The sequence below is a fragment of the Diadema antillarum genome, unplaced genomic scaffold (assembly GCF_040938485.1).
Source record: "Diadema antillarum isolate AM-2024a unplaced genomic scaffold, OU_Dant_1.0 scf00000171, whole genome shotgun sequence".
In the NCBI taxonomy this organism is placed as follows: domain Eukaryota; kingdom Metazoa; phylum Echinodermata; class Echinoidea; order Diadematoida; family Diadematidae; genus Diadema; species Diadema antillarum.
In genome coordinates, this window is record NW_027271060.1 from 6,356 (window position 1) to 29,623 (window position 23,268).

The 23,268-nt window shown below is 37.9% G+C and overlaps 1 protein-coding gene across 1 annotated transcript; it reads left to right on the forward strand.

The window, feature by feature from the left end:
• Window positions 1–635: 635 nt before the first annotated feature.
• On the forward strand, window positions 636–22,415 carry LOC139722773 (D-glutamate cyclase, mitochondrial-like). The gene is made up of 10 exons (XM_071634059.1): window positions 636–1,580; window positions 2,908–3,061; window positions 4,937–5,138; window positions 5,556–5,706; window positions 7,665–7,784; window positions 8,822–9,022; window positions 9,741–10,007; window positions 12,358–12,612; window positions 18,866–19,140; window positions 20,331–22,415. Exons 1-10 carry the CDS (start codon window positions 1,478–1,480, stop codon window positions 20,466–20,468), a joined length of 1,866 nt encoding a protein of 621 aa, XP_071490160.1. The 5' UTR covers window positions 636–1,477; the 3' UTR covers window positions 20,469–22,415.
• Window positions 22,416–23,268: the final 853 nt, after the last annotated feature.

A 23,268-nucleotide genomic window follows, 5' to 3' on the forward strand; every position in this document is an offset into this window, starting at 1 on the left:
CGGCGATCCGCTACTACCTACGTGCCTCGTGGTGAATAAACGAGAGTGGTGTGTGTACACTCCGTGCGTGCATGCCTCCATCTGGGGTCTATTAGACTTGAATGAGGGCATGCAGAGGGAATAATACTTTAGGAGGTCTGTATCTGGGATGCCGAAGTTGGCGGAACAACGACAAAACATTTTTAACTCTCGACTTCCTGGGGAGTCTCTTGGTGGAATCATCGGTATAAATTAAAAATATGGGCAATTGAGACAGCCACCCAAAACTGAGTGCGTGCATCCATGCGTATCGCAAGCAAGGCTAGGCTGGCTGTGTAGTTGTGTAGCTCTGCACTGATACTAGAAATCTAGTGTGATTCGGGTGGCTGTCTCAAAAAGAAGTCTTTCCAAAACATGTCTTCAGTCATAGCTTGAAAGATGGCTTCGAGTAAGGCGTTTCTGAGTGTCACCAAAACCCTTCCTCTGGTAAGTATCAGACATGGACACTCCCGCGATTTGAAAATGTGAGAATATGGACAAATCTATAGCGGTACTCGACACCGACGTACGCTCGCGCTTTACACGTGTTATTTGCAGTCGTGATGCATGAAGAACGGAGCAAGAGTTCTACTTCTAGATCCTAGAGTCTACTTGTCTCTAGTCTAGACTAGAACCTAGTTGGATTTCGCATAAAGTGACGATATGACTGAATAAATCTTTTAATATGTATGGCTCACTTGCGTGCTTGGATTAGCCATCATATTCACAGAAGGGTCAATTTAAAAGGCAAGAATTATACAAATTATCATATCCAGAGCTAGACAGAAAGATCCGTCTGTCCGGAGGACTCTTTTACATTTTGCCATTGACGCTGTCCATACGGAGGGGATCCGTGAAGCCAGACGCAGTCTCCGCGGAACATTCCCCGACGGACAGATACAGACCGATCTTTCAGTCAAATCCAGAGCTACCAAGTCTCACGCATTCTGAGTGAGACTCAAGCATTTAGCGTTAGGGGTTGTCTCACAATCACACGCATGACACCCATTTTTCTCATGCATCGGGCAAAGTCTGCAATTTGGGCCCATAATAAGGGGCATAGCTCAAAGGATAAAAGTGATAGTTACAATTGAAGGTATATTTTCCTTTTGTCTTTCAAAATAAGTAAAAAATAGTCACTTAAGTATGCACCTGATCGAACTGTTAAGAGCTTCCGTGGGAGGCCTCGGGGGAGGGGACCCTTCCCACACCCTCGCTTGCGCGCACATTCGCTCGCCGAGATGCCGAGTCACGAAAATCTCACTCATAAAGAAATTTTTGAACTTAGCATCCCTGCATATCAAGTTTGCAGACCCAATGCTATCCATACCGAGAATAGTGATTATTGTTGTTATAACGTGTGTGCATTTAGCCTATTTTAGGCTCTACTTTGTTTTCTCCCTCACAGAAGACAGTAGTGCTTCATAGGTCTTTCCATCACACCAGGATCGTAGGTAACATGGATTTCGCTTCTCTGATGAAAGATAAGACCCCCTTGGAGGTCAGAAAGGAGTTCAGAGAGGGAAATCACTTTCAGTGTCCAGTGGCCGGGGTGTGCAAAGGTGAATATCTAGACCTATGCTATATTTAATAAAAGCAAATTAATGACCCTGAAATGTAAGTACCGGTATGAACTGAGTTATAAATAAGGTTGTATGGGTTACACAAGAATGGTAAGAATCATTTAGTGTCCTCGGTCCGGGATACACAAAGGTAGGCCCTATACTGTAACCCTACCTAAGAACAAAAAAAAAACGAAAAAAAAAACAACACACACACACACATGAAAACCAGTGAAACGGTATACTGGCGTGAATAGGTCATAGCGAAATCAGAATGGGTTAACATTTTTTATGTTGTATAATGGGTATGCAAAGGTGACTATGTAGTTCTACGCAACAGTGAAATTGTTTGCTGAAAGAAATTAGTTGTTCAAATTGATAGGAGATGATAATAATTTTGCCATTGAAAACTATTTCCTGTGTCGGGGGGAATGCAATGGAGAATATTGTCATCATTATTACTACCATTGAATTTTTATCATTATTGTTACAATAATAATTATCATTATTATTATCATCATCATCATCATTATTAATCATCTCTTTCCTTTTCTTTTATAGTTTGCGAACTGCAAAATGATATTCATATGTATTAATGTGCCTCCAAAAGATAAAGATTATAATTATAAGCGAATAATACTTCCAGTGCCCTGCGTAGATGAATGCGTGTAGCAAGGTTTAAGTGGGTACTGGCATATGATTTGCCTGTGGTCTTTGGATTCATGTGCATCAGATACATTGCGCTGGGCTACGTTGTCGTTATTGTAAAAAAGGCAAAATCATAGTATCTTGATTTTCCCATAGCTCTGACTAATGTCATTCTGAGACTTAAGAGATTTAGTTAGCAGTTTGTTTTTTCTTCTCTAATAAGCATTGGTTCGTGAATTATGATTCAATTATTTTCTATTGTAGATAATACGGTTTCTGTTGGATAGCTGCACGGAACAGATTACGTATTTACCTTGAAATCAACATTTCAGTAATTTAAAAACAATCTGTTACAAATATTGTCGTACGGGAAGTTATGAAGCAATTTATATAAAAAAAAACAGATGAAAACTTAATATAAACAATACAGTGCACTTCTGTTATAATGAACACGGTGATAATGAAATGTTGGTTCCTATATAAAGTTAAGATTTAGGCCCCAACAGTTTACGCACAATTTTTTTTATTGTTTATTTGTTCGGTCATAACGAAATTTCGATATAACGAAAAGAAACTACTGATCCCGAGGACTTATAACGAGAGTCGACTGTACTGCCATGCGTATCCCTCATGCTGTTGTTTTTCTTTCTCATTCTCTCTCTCGTTCTCTGTCTTGCAGGGTTTAAGCAGGCTAACCTCATGGTAGTTCACAAGGATTTCGCCGGCGATCTGGCGGAGTACTGCCGCCTGAATTACGGACCCATGGCAAGCATATTCATTTCTAAACCGGGCCAGTTCGACATTCCACCCCTTTCTGACGACTCTGACGTGAGGTTAGTGTTAGTGTTCGGCGCTTAGTTAAGCAGTTTTCGTCTGAACCCCTACCCCCCGATCTGTTACTGAAAATGAAATTAGAAACCCATACCCTTCAAATCCAAGATCACTAGTGTATATAGCCAGCAGGACAATATTATGTAAAAGAGAATATTGATTTCAGTTTGCCTATTATATAGTGCACTCCCAACAGACACGACCTTTATATTTATTGCACCGCATTGTGTTTATGCTAACCTGTGATCACTTCTATAGCGGCTGTGCACTTGAGTTGTCCCTTAGTCACATGACACACTCAGCAACCACTGCGTGATGCACTAATGGTTCTACAGTACAGGAATATCTGTTTGTTACTTTATGAATAGTGTCATAAAATGGGATATGATCAAATAATTATCTCAACTCCTTGCCAGATTCATCGCCTGAAGTAATCCAGTTTGTATTGGCTTATTGGATAATAAAAGTCAGTAATTGTCCCCGCCGAACGAGTTAGAGCAGGGGACTATGAAACGGGCTCCGTACGTGTGTCTGTCTGTGTGTGTCTGTGTGTGTCTATGTGTGTGTGTGCGTCCGTGTGTGATCAAAATGTTCAATTTGCTACTTCTCTGTCATTTATGAGCCAATTTTGATTCTGTTTGCTTTATATGATAGCACTACATGGGAGCATTGAAACTTCTACACAGAATTTCAGTTGTGACCTTTGACCTTGACTTTTGGCCTATATTGTACATTTTGCTACAAAATGCTACTCCTTCGCCATTTCTAACCCGAAATCGATTCCATTTGCTTTATGTGATGGCACTAGGTGAGTGCTTCATAACTTCTTCACAGAATTTTGACCTTTGACTTCTTTGACCTTTGACCTTGATTTTTGACCTACAGTATATTGTACATTGGCTACAAAATGCTACTCCTTCGCCATTTCTAAGCCGATTTCAATTCCGTTTGCTTTATGTGATGGCACTAGGTGAGGGCTTCAAAACTTCTACACAGAATTTTGACCTTTGACTTCTTTGACCTTTGACCTTGATTTTTTACCTCTATTGTACATTTTGCTACAAAATGTTACTTCCGGCGGGGACATATATTACCCTCCGCGTAATTTCTACTTTTCCTTGTTTGAAATGAAATATGCTGAACGACAGAATTTTAAAATAATTTCGAAATACTGTAACATTCTTGACTATCAATGTACATCATGATGTCAAACCTAAGATGATAACAGGCTTCATGTAACATAGAGTTGCAGACATTTTATTCAGAGGTACAGTTTACCTTCGGGAGCAGTGATTTTACAAATTTTCGAGTTATCACATGTGATGCATTTTACGTGTATGTCAGTTGTATCACAAAACATCCTATCATATAAACATTTTGCGATAAAACCTAAAATATTGGGAGATATCACTGTATTTCTCATTAAACCATAACTGTAGATGGTTTAGCCTAGGAACAATTTTATTATAACTATTGTTTACATTTTGTATATTCAATAATAATTAACATTAATTATATTGATTCAAATTTTTACATTGGTTGTTTCTATCCCTAATGCACATTTTAGAACTATTTTGAAGCACTAAAGCTGGGTTTTTGTTTCATCTGTAAATGGTAAATTATGCCTTTATATGCGTTAATGGCTGTTTTAATGAAAACCCTTCGCGGACGATTATTAAGTCGAGTCGAATGTTCAGACGCTGAAAAGTTCAGACGCCTAACATGTCAACGTTTATTTTAACCCAAAGGTAGTTGAAGTGAATTTGGTTGTTCTCATTATTGACTATAATAGCGTTCACATTTCGCTCGCCCCCAAATCCCCCAAAACGCCTCAAAAGACAATGTTGCTGTTTGTTTTTTTTCAATATTTCCTCCAGGACGGACCTATCGGCGTACAATATGTTCGTCAACGGTGAATTCAAGGAGGTGATTCCGGATCTCATGCAATTCAAAGACCAGCTGAACGACTTCTGCTTCTTCTACTTTGGATGCAGCTTTTCATTTGACGAAGCGCTCCTTTTAGCGGGCATTCCTCTACGTAACCTGGAACAGAAGACTTCCAATGTTCCCATGTACAAGGTCTGACGAGTATTGTTTAATTCGATACATACTCATATTTGGGGAGGGTGTGTGTGTGTGTGTTAGACTGTGTGTGTGTGTGTCCTCCACTTGAATATTCATATACACAATGACCTCTGACTTTTAGAAATTCGATTCATTCCAATGGTACAAATCTGGTATTATGCATGACATGCCAGCGCAGCATGCATTGATTGCATTTCCCCCTTCTGTTTTTTTTTTCTTTTGGGCAACACCATACATACGAAGAGAGAAATCCTATCTACCCAGCTAACTTGAGGTATAAAGGGAGAAAACTATATAGTATATATCTTTACGGGTATACAGTCACTTAGCCGTCATGTTTGATATATATGCCATCCGGAAGAACAGTAACTGATACTCGAGCATGGCTACTGATTATATTCCAACCGGCAGACAAATGTTCCCTGTCACCCGTATGGGGTCTTCCGTGGCAACCAAGTGGTATCCATGAAGCCCATCCCCAAGAACCTGGTGGAAAAGGCTTTCCAGGTCACACACCCGATGGTGGACGTCCATGGAGCTCCCATGCACATTGGAGATCCAGGTAATTCTTCATTGGTGAATCCCGCAGAGCGCCAGATCGTGACGACGAGAATACCCCAGTAATTTTCGCCAACGTGAAACTAGAAAACATCAATTCCATTGATTTTTCCTATGCACTCTTGAGTCTTAGTAACATCAAAACAGGAACATTTTTTCGCACTTTTAAGAGACCAACTTTATACAAAAGAGTGTAGTGCTAATAAGGAGGGTATAAAGAAATTTTGTATTTGTTTTTTTTTTTTCTAATTATTTCTCTCACATCTTTTCGTAACGCTGATACCAAAATATTCATTCAGTATTATGTAATGATTCAAAATGCATGTCACAACAATGGGAATATCCTCAAGACCACCATTAGGCAATCTTTGTAATCAATGTTCTCTTCCGACTGACACACATGCTTAATTGGTTACACCAATGCAAATGTCTGCAAAGAAGAACTGAAGAGATGAGAAATGTAGTAGGGAAAATTTCTATGGCATTGAAAAGCCCTTGCAATATTTTTATGCCTCCGCCACGAAGTGGTGCCGAAGGCATGTTTTCGGGTTGTCCGTCCGTCCGTCCGTACGTCCTTCCGCTTTCGTTTACGCGATAACTTGAGTAATATCGACTGGAATTTTACCAAACTTGGTCGAAGTATAAAGTATGATGGGGCAATTACTCCATAAGATTTTGGGTGAAATCGGCCAAAGGTCAAGGTCAAATCATGAAATTGTATCTGTTTACGCGATAACTCAAGACTGGATCGAGCAAATTTCACCAAACTGTGTTGGAGGATGATGTATGATGGGGCAATTACTTCATTAGTTTTTAGTGAAATCGGACAGAGGTCAAAGGTCAAAGATCAAGGTCAAATCCTAAAATTTATCTGTTTATGTGATAACTCAAAACTGGATGAAGCAGCTTTCACCAAACTTGGTCCAAGGATGATGTATGGTGGGGCAATTAGTTGAGTAGATTTTAGTGACATTGGCAAGAGGTCAAAGGTCAAGGTCAAATGGTAGAAGTATTGCTATTTCCCCATATCTATGCAATGCCCGAAGGTATTTTCTTGAAACTTAGTGTAGACATGTACTACTGCGTAAAGATTCTCCAGAGAGAGTTTCATGTCATGAGGTCAAAGTTCAAAAGGTCAAAGGTTATGTGAAAATGTTGCAATATCACTTTTCTCGCAAATGGTTCAATGTATCTTCATGGAACTTGGGACATACGCATATTGACTGGCAGGTATTATCTAGGGAATTTGGGGGTCATGGGTCAATCGTCACGGGGTCAAAGGTCAAGGTCAACTCCTCAAAATTTTACTATATCCCTCATATACTAGTATATGCAATGCTTGCATTATTAGTTTTGAAACTTAATGCCTTACCCAGTGGAGATTCTCTGGGAAATTTCCAGCCACAAGGTCAAAGGTTAAGGGTCAAAGGTCGGGTTTCAATGCCCCCCAAAAGATCTATTTGGTACTGTAATTACACTCTTTCTTCATACCTTGGAAATTACTCAATGCATAAACTTATAAAAGGGTTGGTCAGAAGTCAAGTAAAAATTCTAAATTCCCCAAATATGTGTACCTGTACTCTTAGACAATTATAGCAAACCCAGTTCAAGGAAAGTGAACATTCAAGATATTTCTGACAAACCTGTCATTTCAGTATTTTGCCAGTTATGTGAAACTGTCATCAGTTCACACATTGTGAAGACATTGTACTATACACCTATTGGGAGAATCATGCATTATGGCCGAGGCATCAGTCGCCATAGCGACATTTCTAGTTATTCATATACCATGGTACTCGTTTTTATTCTATCTCAGTACTAATTTACTGTATATCAATTTACTTTAGAAAGTAAAAATGATAGTAATGATGATCATATTAATAAAAGGGGAGTGATAAGATTGATAAGAGTGCTGTATAAAGAAGAAACTGTACATCACGCAAACCATCTTGCTAATTCCAGCTGTGATAGGTGTGGAAGTGGAGAAGGTCTCCTACGGTCACAGCATTACATTCCAGGAGGGGGACGTACCGGTCTTCTGGCCCTGTGGTGTCACGGCTGTCGAAACGGTCAAAGCTGCAAGTAAGCATGTTTTGTCTTTAACTCTTACTCTTGCAAGGGACTCCTCATATACTACACACCATGGACTAATAGATTACCAATCTACAAAAGAATAGAGATAGGTACTCTCCAAATTCCTTAGGTTTAGATGAGGGACAAATGCAAAATTAGATTGAAAATCTCAGTCTGATTTAGAAGTCAATCTAATCTTTTAGCCTAACTACCAGTTTGTCCCTAACCACAATCTCATAGATTGATTTCCAATCTAGGGAATTTAGAGAGTATATTCATTAACTAATTCATGAATTTACTAAAATATGCAAAACTATGATATGAATCGGTATACAGGTTTTCGAGATATAGTAATCTAATGTATTATTGGATATATATAATATACTGGCTTGTATACTAATTTCTATATTTCCTATTCATTTCATTCAATTTCGTTTATTTATTTCCAAATTTGTTTATATGAACTTTACAAACGATTACTGACGATAAAATCATTTTAAATAGCCTCCATTGTAAACAGTTGTTGATTGTTTCATGTAGACACTTCTGTAAATTTCAGTGTTCCGTCGCCATTGATTCTCTGTCGATTTTAATTCATTGTTTCGCTATCGCCCTACACAAGCTTTTCGGGATCTCTCATTGCGCAAAAAAAAAAAGACATTTATTTTTCATATAATAAGATCTGACTCGGGGAAGCTCCTTAGTTCATTGAGAGGATTGTAGGGTAGGACAATGACCCAGCTGAAGCCATTAACTCAAACAATACAATGAAGACTGATATGACTCGTGATATGATTTGTATGTCAACTCCAGTATTCAATGAAATCGTTTAACATGCATGAAAAAGACGCACAACAGCCTCAGAATAGAGCAGATTAAACCAGATTGTGCTCGAATAGAGCCTACAAACAACACATATGCACACATCGTTAGTGGTATTTCAATGTAGTTCTAGGAAGCCAACAAGTGCTCAAAATGCATTCTCCTTTTGCCATCTGGAGAGAAATAAAAAAAGTTAGTCTAATTTGTTTTTCATTGAAATCCAGAGCTCCCTCTAGCGTTCACCCACAAACCAGGGAGTATGATGATCACAGACACGCCCTTGAAGAAGACCGACTCTGACCCCACCCCAGAGGACCTCCCTAGAGTGGTGTGGTTGTCTGAGAAGCCTCTTCTTGCCAGCGTTCTCTCCCAGGCAGCAATGGATAAAATCAAGAAGTTGGAGGAGGCAGCCATTGAAGACATAGGTAAGTTGTGTATCTGATTAATATCACCGACTCAGGCAAGACCGTAAAGACGAGTATTAATGTTTGTGGTTCAAACTACAAAGGTCAATCATTAAACCACGCCTGACGACTCACTGACACGGTATTGGAATAGAGTAATAACAAGCATGATTCCGTATACTTTCTGTTCCGTTGGCTTGAGGGCATTGAATTGCAAAAAGCAGCGTGAATTAAAACGCGCTGATTGCTCTATCAACCTGAATGGTGTGTGCGTGTGCTTTCGTATGTGTGAATATCTTGAATATCTTTACTGGATAACTTTGTTTTTTTTGCATTGTCTTGTTATATTTATTCATATTATTATCACTTATTACATACGCACGTGAATTAATGAATGAATCTTATCCCTTTAATTACGATGAATTAATCCGAACGATCGTCAACGAAAAAAAAAAATACTAGTTTGTAACAGTAATAACCGTTTCTCCACCTGGTCGGGAAACGTCAGTGCTGTAAGCTGTATCGGGATCGTCAAATCAAAATGAAATCTATAATTTGCTTCAAACTTGCAATATTGGAGACTTTACTTACTGTGATTTACGTCGACTTTATCGTGTATAGACAGTCCAGATTGTTCGTAGAACTATTCCTTTCGTGTATAGTTACGATGATATTTCATAACAATGATATATCCACATTTGTCATGAATTTGTTGTACATTTTGTTTTGCCTTGGGTAGGAAAGCGGCAAATTGGCAACCTGCTTGTAGAGGACGATCTATTGAAGTCTGCCCTGTCCCTATCCCACGCAACCTCCGTCGCCATCACCACCGGCTTTCCGGTCAAACTTGAGGGCGACAACGTGTACGAGAGTGACGGGCCTCCTGGCGCCATTGCCATGGCAACCACCCTCCAAGCCCTGGGAAAAGATGTAGTTCTAGTGGTGGATGATGAAGCCGGTCTGGTAGAGCTGATGCAGAAGACCATACAAAGACTTCTTGACCAAGGTAAAAATCTAGAGCAGCTGGTCTCTGTGCACGCACATCGCAAGAGGAGAATTTCAAAACAATGAAAAATATCAAACCTCAACCATCCTTCCCTTTACATGTCAACTACGCTGATGATAAGTCAAATGTTTTGTTGGACCAACCCAAGTGGAATTTTTATCGGATTATAATTATTATCTCTCTCATTAATCTGCATAATACAAGTTTGAGTGGAGATGTATTCTTATGACCTTTCTTGGCAGCTGACAAATTATCTGGCTCTCTCTTTATTTTTGTTTTGAGGGGTAGCACTTTCCATACCATTGCATTTGTACAATGTTTGAAAATTTTCTTCGATTCTCTGTGAAGTTCTCGTGTCTTGATCAACTATCCGCGTCATTCATTATCAATAACTTGCTATCAGCGCTTAATGATTTCCTTACTTGTAATGACCTATGATCATCACCTACAGTATTGTATGTCAAGTGAGTTGTATTCCAGGCTAGATATCTCCCCCTCTATGATTAAGATACACTTTGATTGACGTTGTACTAGTTCGTGAAACGGAAGTTCTTTATAGCAGCAATTATAATGTATCCAGTCATCGTTGAAAAAGAAATTTATTCTCTCCACTCCTGAACATTCAAAAGGACTCCATTTTACACAAAATAGTACACAACATTGCATCCTGTTTATCTCCTGCACTTTCACAGGTGATACATGGAAATTTACATCTTTTTGTCATTGTATACAAATGCTATAACAGTCAAGAAAAACAATGACGAAACTCTATTAAAGCCTTTCAAAGTCACGTTCCGTGTTGATTCTGACATTTTTGTTATCCGTTGTCAGTGCCGTGATCTTGAAATTGCTTGTCCACACCTTCCTGGCATTCTGGCAGACCAGTTCCGGACTTTGCTGAACAGGATTTGACGTCCCTTTGTTAGATGTTCTTTGATGAAAACGTTGGACCTTCGCAAATTGCTTCGAGAATGGTGGCACAGTCTCTCACATTGTACCTTGAGAATTAGACAAGAATGGGACTAGGGCTGTTTGAGTCTCCGGAGCGCTTGTTCTGAAGACGGTTTGGTCTGTCGATGTTGCTTGGAGCGAGTTTGACGCCCGACTTCTGCTTCCGGGTGAGATCCATGACGATGACGCCAGTATCCTCGTTGGGAGATTCAGCCAGGCCGTAGATCCTCAGGCAGTTATGTCTGCTGTATACAGTTCCTGTTTTGTGAGGTCGTCATCAATTTTTGTAAACTTGTTCTCAAAGTCAGCAACAGCTTTTTCAAGATCATGGACAACTTTGAGCCTCGTTTGAAGGTCATGGTTGATAGACTCGTAGACCCGCTGGGTGACAATATGCTTTTGAAGAGTGTCACTGAATTCTTCAATGTTGACAGTTTAGCGCACATGGCGCTCGGGTGACCAGTTGGACTGTCCCTAGATTCAGCAGCACACGGAAATTGCCCTTTGTCCGTGGACAGGGCGGTGTTGGTATCTTCGCCTTTTTTTCCTTTCTTCTGGCACCCTTACCACCACCTTTAGAGGCCATTTTGATTTGAAATTAGTCTCTCGATGCAGCAAGGGGAGTACACGCAATGAACAGATCACAAATAATGATACGTAGTATATGAAAGTGAGTGACGAGGGTAAAATAAGAAAACTTTACCAATGATACTGAGATTGAAGTCCAAAAGTGTCAAGCGCTGTCAAGCGCCCGTCAATATTTAAGTTGACCATGAAGCTATCGCGACCAGGTCATAGAAGCGAATGAAATAATTTTTATAAAAGGGTGCACAACCCGCAATTGGCGTTCAAGATCAGGCTTCCTGGATTATCCTTTTCCAACGCTGCGGAAAATTAATTAGAGCGATTGTTTTACTGACGTAATTTGACTCTGACTGGTTGTTAACATAAAGTGATAAAACATTGTTGTAATGGCGCGATGTTTAATTATATGAAGAATGTAAGATGAAAACTGTCAGTTGTGGACTTGACACAAACAAATGGTGCCCTTACAAGAGTAAGCACATTATGTAGCTTTCCAAAGAATTTAAGGTTTTCAGAATTTAAGTCTTCTACCTAGAACGTGATGACTAGCAATGACGGAAGTAGGTGAAATCAATTTTTTTTTTTTTTCTTTTAGAGATTTGCATTACCTTTCATGAAAACAAACCCTAAGACCTATTACATTTTTTAGGGCCTGTAGTACATTCTACCTGGTATCATCATTCTTGAGTGTAACCTCTACAGAGTCCCTGAAAATTAAGATATTGATACAACATGCTTTAGCTTCCTCAAAATCATTTTCTATACATGACAATACATTTTATCTAAACTAATGTCCTGTGTGTCCACTACCAAGGTGTTATACAACAGTCTATACCAGTCGAGTGCTACCCGCCGCGTGGGGAGAAGGCTTCTGCAGAGAGTGCCAGGGCATTCCTGAAGGATGGCGAAAACGAGTGCCGGTTCGACCACCTCGTCGCCATTGAACGAGCCGGAAGAGCCCATGACGGCGGCTATCACTCGAGTAAAGGGGTGGACAGAGGTAGCAAGATCGGAGGGATTGACGAGCTCTTCGAGGCGGCCAGGGATATGCCCCATGTATTTACTACAGGTGCGTTTCGTTGTCAAGTTTGAGTGTAATACACGTCAACAAAACTTGGCTGTATCGAATGTTGTTGGATCCGGGACTGGAGTGTGATCTGGATCTCTGCATGGTTCTCCATTTGATCTGCAATTGAAATTTGATTCGTGTCTGATTTGAAATGAAGTACTGCAGGTTTTTCAAAAGTGAGAATACATCAACATTTATCTTTTTATGCCTCCGCAACGAAGTGGCCGGAGGCATTATGTTTTCGGGTCGTCCGTCCGTCCGTCCGTCCGTCCGTCCGTCCGTCCGTACGTCCGTACGTCCGTACGTCCGTCCGTCCCCTTTTGTTTTTGTCGATATCTCAAGAACCGTGTGGTGGTTTTACATCAAACTTGGTATGAGGGTATATCCTTGGGGGATAATACTTTGTGTGGATTTTAGGGTCACAGGGTCAAAGGTCAAAGGTCACAGGTTATTTTGTGGAAAAAAAATGAAATTTCATGTTTTTCTCCATATCTCGCAAATGGTTCAAGGTATCTTCATGGAACTTAGTATATATGCTTGTACCGATGGGCAGTGATTATCTAGGGAAGTTGGGGGTCATGGGTCAAAGGTCAGGGGGTCAAAGGTCAAGATCAACTCCTCAAAATATCACTACTTTCCTTAAAATGCAATATGCCTGAATTTTTTTTTTCTTTAACTTGATGTATGACATGTATTACCCAATATATATTTTTGGGGAAGTTTCTTGCCAAAAGGTCAAAGGTCAAAAGGTAAAGGTCAAGTGAAAGTGCTAAATTGCACTTTTTCCTCCATATCTCGAAAGTTTGTTTGTTTGTTTGTTTGCTTTTATTTCTGCATTCAATCAGATGCAATTTGAATGCAAACTTCAAAAAGTACAAAGACAAAGAATAACAAGTGCAGTGAAATAAATCGATAACAGTACATAAATAGATTCACATAGGTGATTGCATTGAGCAATGTAGATACACAGAAACATAAAATAAAATATACAGTATTTTTCAGTAAACAGCAGAGATAATTGAATGCAGGAGACCACCATCATAAGCGATTAAGCTTGAAATGGATGGAGGCCTCATAAAATGACTATCCAACGACATAACTCTCTTGGAGGAAGGTGATCAGGTGAGTGCAGTGCAGTTGCAGGTGAGAGTGCAAGATGCAGTTGTAGGAAGAAAATTGAGATTGACAATAAGATGACAATCTATACTATAAATATTTGTTAGCTCAATTGGTTTGGAGAATATAATTGTATCAAATATCGTTTAAGTGAAGCTTTCAAAGAATAAATACTTGAACAAGACTTTATATTATCCGGGAGATTATTCCAAATATCCGGACCCGAATGTCTTATAGATTTGTGTGTCACTAATAATTTGGGATTCAAAAGGTGGAAATTTCTACATATACGAGTAGGGTACGAATGGACAGAAGTATTGAACCTAAACATGTTATCAAACGATGATGGAAGTTGATGATGTATATATTTGAACATAATTACTGCTACTTGAATAATATTCAAATCAAAAACCTTCAATGTTTTAAGCTCATGAAATAAAGAATCAGTATGAGCCAGAAAATGCGATCCTGTACAAATACGTATAACTTTCTTTTGTAATTTAAATATAGAATTTATTTTGGTAGAGCCGCAAGTGCCCCATACAACATTGCAATAACTTATATATGGGAGAATTAAGGAATTATATAATAGAAATAAAGTTGAACGAGGAAGAAAGAACTTCAGCTTGGAAATTATCCCTATATTTCTAGAAATACACGTTGCAACATAATGTAAATGCTCATTCCAAGTCAAACTTTCATCTATATATACTCCTAGAAATTTTGAATTCATTTTCTTTTCTAATGGGATATCATCAATGTTAATATGTATCAACGTATCTTCATTATGAGAATGAAGTTTGAAATGAATAAAATGAGTCTTTTTTATATTCAAAGAAAGTTTATTAGACTTAAACCAATTTGATACTTTACTAATTTCAATATTTAAAGTGTCATTTAAAATCTTAAGATCTTTATGAGAATAAAATATATTCGTATCATCAGCAAATAGAACAAAAGAGAGAAGAGAGGATGTATTTATGATATCATTAACATAAAGAAGGAATAATAATGGGCCTAAAATTGAGCCTTGAGGAACACCACATTTAATTAAAAGGGGGTCAGATTCACAACCATTAAAAATAACATATTGTCTTCTATTAGTTAGATAATCTTTAAGCCATAAAAGTGCTTGTCCTCGAATACCGTAATGACTAAGTTTGGTGAGTAAAATAGAATGATCAAGAGTATCGAATGCTTTACTCAAATCGCAAAATATACCTGCAACATGTTCTTTGTTTGCAAAAGCACTCGTGATTTTGTCATAAATTTGTATTAGTGCTAAATCAGTTGAATAATTTTTTCTGAAACCATATTGATTGGGAATAAGTAAATCATACTTATTAATAAATTTAAGAAGTCTATTATAAACAATTTTTTCTAAGATTTTGGATATACTAGGCAATAAAGAAATAGGACGATAATTGCTAATTTCATGAGGATCATCTTTTTTATGTACAGGATTAACTTTCGCTATTTTCAGCAGGTCAGGGAAAATACCTTGTGATAAAGAAAGATTAAATATATAACTTAACGGTTCTGCGAGTGGATAAACTATTTCTTTCAATAACATCATACTTATTTTATCAGAACCACAAGATTTAGAGCTATTTAAAGATTTAGTGATACTAATGATTTCACTGGGACTTGTTGGGTTAAAATAAATAGACTCTTGATTTTGGTCAAAAAGATAATCTGTAAAATGAGCAGAAGTATTGCTAATTTTAGTAGCAAGTTCCGGACCGATATTAACGAAAAATGAGTTAAATGAATTAGCATACATATTAGGATCATTTATTTTAATACCGTTTAATGTGATATCATCCGTTGGCGGAGAATCAGGCTTTTTACCTAGGACCTCTTTAATAATTTTCCATGTTGCATTAATATTCGAAGAAACCTTTTTCATTCTATCAGAAAAATATAATCTGCGGGATAAACGAATCAATTTTGTCAATTTATTTCGATAAACTTTATACATATTCAAATTAGATTCAGTTGGGTTACGAATATGTAACTTATACAAAAAATTACGAGTGTTTATGGATTTCAAAATACCTTTTGTAATCCAAGGATTTCTTGGTTTATTTCGGTTACTTTTTATTCTGCATAAAGGAATATTATTTTCATAATAATACAACAATTTATCATTAAAACATTTATATACCAAATTAACATTGTTAATACTATAAATATCTGTCCATTCCTCTAAAAATAAATTCTGTTTCAATAATTCCACATTACGTTTTGACTCTTTATAGTACCATATTTTATCATGTAATTTATTGCGACCCACTTTACATTCACAAATTGAAAATATTGGTAAATGATCAGAAACTTCAGAACATAATATACCCCCCATAATTGTATTATTATACACATTCGAAAATATATTATCAATCTGAGTTGACGAATGTGGATTTATCCTGGTGGGTTTATTGATAATCGACATAAAACCATATGAATACATTAAATGCATAAAATTAAGGGAATTATTGTTATCGGATGTGGGGGAAAAGTTAATGTTGAAATCACCAAAAATAAAAACATGTTTGCTTTCATTACCTATCTTATGGAGATATAAATCCAATTCATCACAAAATAATTCACAATTCAGATCAGGAGGTCGATAAATTAAACCTATAATAACGTTTTTAGAGATTGGGTTCTCAATTTCAATAAATAACGTTTCTGCATATCTTAACGTGATTTCAGAACGGATTTTGAACTGTAAATTTTGCGCAATATAAAACGCAACACCGCCACCCCTTTTTCCTTGACGATCAGCCCTAACTAATTTATGATTGGGTAAATTAAAGATATCTGGGGAGTTTTGATGTAACCAAGTTTCACTTATTCCAATAACAGAAAATTCAAAATTGTTTAAAGAGTGCAAAAGATTTTCCATATATTCAAAATTTTTATTCAAACTCCTAGAGTTTATATGAAGAAGTGAAATATTATCTGAACTATACGATACAATATCATTGAATTCAAGGGGTGTGTAATATTTACTGTCGCGCATAGGCATAATGTCAGCAGGAATATCGGGGGTATTCACATGTGACGACGCCATTCCGTAATACAGAGATGTAAATTACCAGAGATTTGAGAGACAACAACTGCATAGGTGCTAATGTGCATTTTGCAAGTGCATACTTCTGTGCAGGTGTGTGTGCAAAGTGCAAATGTGTGTGGGGTTTCAATATACAATACAAAATTTGGTACAATTAGACCCATCTTGGTCACACTTACAATAATTACTAGTACGCAATTACAACAGATCACCAGGGGATAGCCGGACCACTCAGTATAAAGGTGTTGTGTTTTAAAACACGTACAGACAGAGAATTCAAGGACCGTGACACTTGCCCCAAGTAACTCAAGGTATCATCATGAAACTTACATATTTATGCATGTTCAACCTAACAGTGATTCTCTTTGGAACTGTGAGGTCAAAGGTCAAAGGCCAGGTTTAGATAATGCTATTTTCGCATTTAATACTGAAATTATACTTTTTCTCAATACCTTGAAAATTACTCAATGCATAAACTTATAAAAGGGTCAAATGTCAAGTAAAAATCATCAGTTCCCCAAATACCTGCACTCTGACATTTTAATCATTCATCCAATTGAACGTAGTTCTAGGAAAGTGAACATTCAGCACATTTGTGTCAAACCTGTCATTTTAATATTTTGCCAATTGTGTGAAACTGTCATCACACATTGTCAAGACATTGTACTATAGACCTATTAGGAGAACCATGCATTATGGCGGAGGCATATCAGTAGCCGTAGCGATATATCTAGTTTATGGCTCAAAATGAAGTTTAAGTTATGGCAAATGTGATCGGATATTGTGGGTCAATTCAAGTCTAGCATTTTTCATGTAGGTTTTAAAAAACGGTTGTTTTACATTGTTGAAAAACCGCCATCGGTTTCAGACCAAGAATTGACAGATATGTATTTTTATGCCTCAGCCACCAAGTGGTGCCGGAGGCATTATGTTTTCGGGTTGTCCGTCCGTCCGTCCGTCCTTCCGTCCATCCTTCCGTCCGTCCGTAATGAATTTTGTGGACAGGGTAACTATCAAAACCTTTTGAGGTATCCTAATGAAACCTGGCATGTATGTGTATTAGGGGGTGAAGTTATGCCTATCAACTTTTGGGTGCACATGCTCAAGGTCAAAGGTCAAAAGGTCAAGGTCAAATGCTTAAAATTTCACTATTTCCCCCATATCTATGCAATGCCTGAAGATATTTTCTTGAAACTTAGTGTATACATGTATTACTTAATTATGATTCCCTGGTGAAAGTTTGGGGTCATGAGGTCAAAGGTCAAGTGAAATGTTAAAATTTCACTTTTTTCTCTGTATCTTGGAAATTGTTCAAGGTATCTTTATGGAACAAAGTATATATGCATGTACTGTCTGGCAGTGGTTATCTAGGGGAATGTGGGGTTCATGGGGTCAAAGGTCAGGGGTCAAAGGTCAAGGGCAATACTTCAAAAATTTTACTATTTTCCTTATATTTATGCAATGCCAGCAGGATTATTTTGTTTAAACTCGATGTATGCATGTATAACCCACTAGAGATTCTCTGGGATTTTTTTTTTTTTTTTTGCCAAGAAGGTCAAAAGTCAAAAGGTCAAAGATCAAGTGAAAGTGCTGAACTTGAACTTTCTCCATATCTCGGAAGTGGCTGAAGTTATCTTTAAACTTAGTACATATTTATTTATGTTCTACCCGACAGTGATTCTCTTATGAATCAAAGGCGAGATGAAAATGATAACAATTTATTGTTCAATATGCACTTTTTCTCCATACCTTGAAAATTACTTAAGTGCGTAAACATATGAAAGGATCAAAGTCAAAGTTAAAGTTCTTAAATCCCTAAATACATGCTCTCCTATTCATCCAATTAAACATAGGTCAGGGAAGATGAACATTCGATACATTTGTAACAAACATGTCATTTTAATATTTTGCCAATTTTGTGAAAATGTAATCACACATTGTCCACATGTACTATAGACCTATTAGGAGCATCATGCATTATGGCGGAGGCATACCAGTCGCCATAGCGACATTTCTAGTTGATAATTGTGTCACAGTTTCTTGCCGTATTGTCATGTCCAGGTATCGGAGACGGTGGAAATGAACTGGGCATGGGTAAGGTGAAGGCGAAGACTGCCGTACATGTTCCTATGGGGGACCAGATAGCCTGCACGGTAGCAACGGACTACCTCATCTGTGCAGGGGTGAGCAACTGGGGCGGCTATGCCCTCTCCGTGGCGCTGGCTGTTCTTCGCCTCTGCCCCATACATGATCGGTACAGGCGCCGTGCCGTGGGCGTGCCACCCACACAGGAGGAAGTACTGGCAATCATCTCAGCCACGCCCACCGTCAACAAGGTGGGTGGACCAACGGGTTCCATGACATTTGCTCCTGCAACAATTGCTCCCATAAAATATCTGCATGCTAAGCCGAACATAAATTCTACCCACAAACATAACCCTAACCCTAACCCTAAGTCCTTGGAGAAAAATAAGACCTGAACATATTGTCCCAGGAGCAAATGTCGCGTCACCGGACCATTGACATTGTTCTTATCAAGGAAAATTGAAAATATACTGGAACCTCTCTCCCTTTTTAGTATTAAAATGCCTTGTTATGCTCTGTGGTCGTTAGAAATGAACTGGGAACTAAAAGATAAGGCAAGGGCTGCATTGCAGTCCCGTGTAGAATGATGAAAAAAAAAATATGCACCAAAAAAAAGAAGTTCTGTGCGGATATGGATTAACCGGTGCTTTCGTGCGGGCGTGCAGTGAATTTTAGATTAATGTGCCTCGCAGGGCTATGTTGTATCTTCATTCCCATATGTCAGTCTACAACAATAAGATCTTTTTAGTCACAAAAAGTGAAAATGTTAACACAGTGCTCTCCCGTTGTAAGGAACACGGTTATAATGATATTCTTTGTTACAACGAAGTAAAAATTTAGATCACAGTAGAATCATCTATATTATCATAATAAGTACTAGTACTTCAATGTTTGGCCATAGCGAAATTTGGATATAAAGAAAAAAAAAATCGCCGGTACCGTGCACTTCATTATAACGGAAGTGCACTGTACCAGTGAGTGCCCTGTAAAGCTGCATTCATGGCATCAAATATTGAGGTTCCCCGCCTCTTGACATAAGTTAAAGACTTATTGCAAAATAGTATATCACCCTGTTTTTAAGGTAAGTATATGGAGTGCTCCATCTACCAAAAACTAAATAAAAAACAAACAAACAAAACAAAACAAAACAAAACAAAAACCAATCTTTAGTGTGAGAATGCGTCCACAAAAAACAAGCAAACAAAACATTTGTCGAACAATAATTTGCCAGAGGTCCCATGAACCAATTTTTGTGTTTGTTCTTTCCCTTCTCCTTTCTCTCCATCTTTTTTTTTCTCGTGTTTTTTTTTCTCTGCCTCTCCTTCATTTTTCTTTGTTCTTCTCTCTTCTTCCACTCCTCCTCCTCCTCCTCCTCCTCCTCCATCTTCTTTGTTGTGGTCTCACTTTCTTCTCCATTCTCTGTCCTCTTTGCTCTCTACAGGAGGAGAAGGTGCTACAGACGCTGGTGGATCTTGGATTCATGGATGCCTCGGGAGAGGTGAAAATGGCGGTCGACTGGCTTCCCTTCCATGACGTCCACGCCAAGAAGATCCAAGATATAAGCGATGTTTTACTCTAAGCAGTAAATCAGACTGATCGTCTTTGATGTAATCAAGGGAGTAAATCAAATTGATCGTGGACCAACATTTCAATCCCCTTGGTGATTCAACAGCATGGATGTATCTTTGATTGCTCTTTCTGCAGTCACTCATTGTCATTTTCTAACAACTCGTCATCATATGCATGTACCTTTTATTAACATGATGAAATAATATAACCACCGTGTCAAGGCTATCATACTCGAAAACCACTCTTTCAAAACACACATACGCTATTCACGATACTTTGTAAAATCACATCACACAAACATGTTAAATAAAAAAGAAACAGCATCATAAAAACCAGCTGCCTTTAAAACTCACTGGATTTGGAACATTAAACGTTCAGGATGTGCTAGTATAAGTTTTGTATAATTTGAAATGTTCCATGAAATGGATTTTAAGTATAGTTTTCTTAACCAGTGATTTGAGTTTGTGTCGGAAGTATGCTTGTCTCATGTTGCAGATTTCAAATTTATGGAATTCTTCCGTCCAGTTGTTTTTATTGCAACTGATTAACAAATTGCCCTACATTGACGTAAATAGGCACTGGTTGACCAGTGTTTTAGTTGTATATAGCCATGACTAAAGAAACCATGGGCATACATACTCGGGAAGGATTCGAACCTACGACCCCCTGATCTCTGGACAGGCTTCTTATCCACTAGACCACCGAGCTTCTGGCTGACAGCCAGTGCTGGTTCTGTGTCGGATGTATAGGGAAATTTGTTAATCAGTTGCAATGTTGCAGATTTCTTCGCCAGTAATCACATTTCTGCTCCAAGCCAGGGAAAGGATGTGACATGACAGCATCTTGTCACTGTCGTGCCAAACTCCTTACGGATAAATATTTCCATTTTCGCCTGGTTCACCTCGGAATGATCCACTAGTTACCCTTCGGACCTTGGCGTAGATTTCTCGCAAGGACTGATGTGTCATTGGCTTTGGATCAATTAAAGACAAACATGCGTGCGGAAGATTGGGGGGGGGGGGGGCTATATTTGCAGGATGAAAACTCCCATTTTTTTCTTCAGAAAACGCCAAATCATTTTATGGTTCTTTTTTTCTAAAAGGTGAGTGACTCCTGGTAAACACTCAAATTCACCTCTGAAATGTGTCAGACCTGCCCGAGTACAACGCGACAAGATAAGGTATTAGAAATGAGAGAAGAAATTTAATGTCAGCTCATTTTGATAGTTAGGGATGTCATACGCTTTTTGCAATGGACATATGAACTATCGTCTTTCGCATTTTATAAATCAAACAGCAATTCATCGCATATCTTAGAATGCAAACAAGGAAATAAAAAAAAAACATTCAGACACTACAATTCAGTGGCCAGAATTAATTACCTAAGATTAATGTTATGATATTATGTGTTGTTTTTTTTAATGTGTCAACGTACCATTATGTAAAAATTGGTAAAATTAAAATGAAGTTTTTTCTTAGCTTATATAATAGGCCGAAATGTATTTTTCTATGTCAAATTGGCGCTTAATGGCTCGTGTAAAGTTGTATAACATGCTCAGGGAAAAAACTGCCTATAATACTTAATCTCGAAGTACAACCAAATAATACCATGAAATATGTGTAAAATATATCATGATATGAAATATATTTTCTGTTTGATAAACATTTCTGAAAACTGATAACTTCGGTAACTGAAGCCACGACGGGAACACCCATCTGTCAGGTGAAATATACAATTTTCTTTTTTTCCTGAATGGATTCTGTCTGTTGACCGAGAGACGTAGTTAACACATTGCTTCGGGAGCTTTGGAAGTATAGGCCTGCTGTGTTTGAGCAGTCTTAAAAGTGGATTTTTAAAGATGTTCTTTCAGAAGGTTTCATTTAAACAAGAAATGTCTCCATGTGAATTGACTTGAGAGCAGTCAATCGCTTGTTCATATTTGCTATTGTCTGTTGGTAATGTGTGTGAAAATACACGCTGCAACTCTGTGTGCATCTGCCGTGCATTAAATGCAGTTATGCTCTGTTACATGTAATAATGTACATGGTATTGATGAGTTTCTCTGTTTATTTCTTGTTTCCGCTTGTTTTGTGGCATGACGTTTGTTTCCCATAATATATGCAGTAAAGCTAACGTTTTACTGGAGTGATAGTGTGTGTCATGTCTCATGTGCTTGCAAGCGCGTGTTTGTAAGTTTGAGCTTCGTACGCAATTGAGCGATCGGCTAGTCGACCGACGTTTAAGTCTCTCTGATTATAGTACAATGTAGTGCTTATAATGATGATCTGTGTTTTCCAACTCTGAAGTCAGAAAACATGTTTGCATTGAATCCAAGGTCCATGTAGGCAATGACTACAGTGAAACCCCGTTATAACGAGGTCCGTGGGACCGGCGATATTACCTCGTTATAACCGGTACCTCGTTATAACCGTACGCATCAAAAAACAAAGACAAACATAAATAAGCACAACGTCATATACCCATCAATGAAACTTAAGAACATCCTTTGCGTTGTTTATACACATATTATGGATCATTATTATTGAGAGAATAAAGGGAAATTATTTGTGAATTAGACGAAAAAGTAGGAGTTGAAATGAGTTAATTCTTTATTTTTATTCCGAAAATCTTTCCGCATAATACTTGCACATTATGTTCTTGAGAATTGTAGGCCTGTATTATTTTCGTGATTCTTTCTACATCTATCTCTTCCTCTTGTGTTGAACCATTTTGAAAGAATGATTTTTTTTTTTTCGTTTGTGAAATACAGTGTAAAATGATAATGAAGAAAATGAGATTGTATAAAATGC

Bases quoted from the DNA above. Each gene is read 5' to 3' on its own strand.
- LOC139722773 (XM_071634059.1), top strand. From the start codon at position 1,478: ATGGATTTCGCTTCTCTGATGAAAGATAAGACCCCCTTGGAGGTCAGA. The intron at 9,023-9,740 runs GTAAGTTGTGTA...TGCCTTGGGTAG, and splicing joins GGCAGCCATTGAAGACATAG to GAAAGCGGCAAATTGGCAAC. The intron at 10,008-12,357 runs GTAAAAATCTAG...TCCACTACCAAG, and splicing joins ACAAAGACTTCTTGACCAAG to GTGTTATACAACAGTCTATA.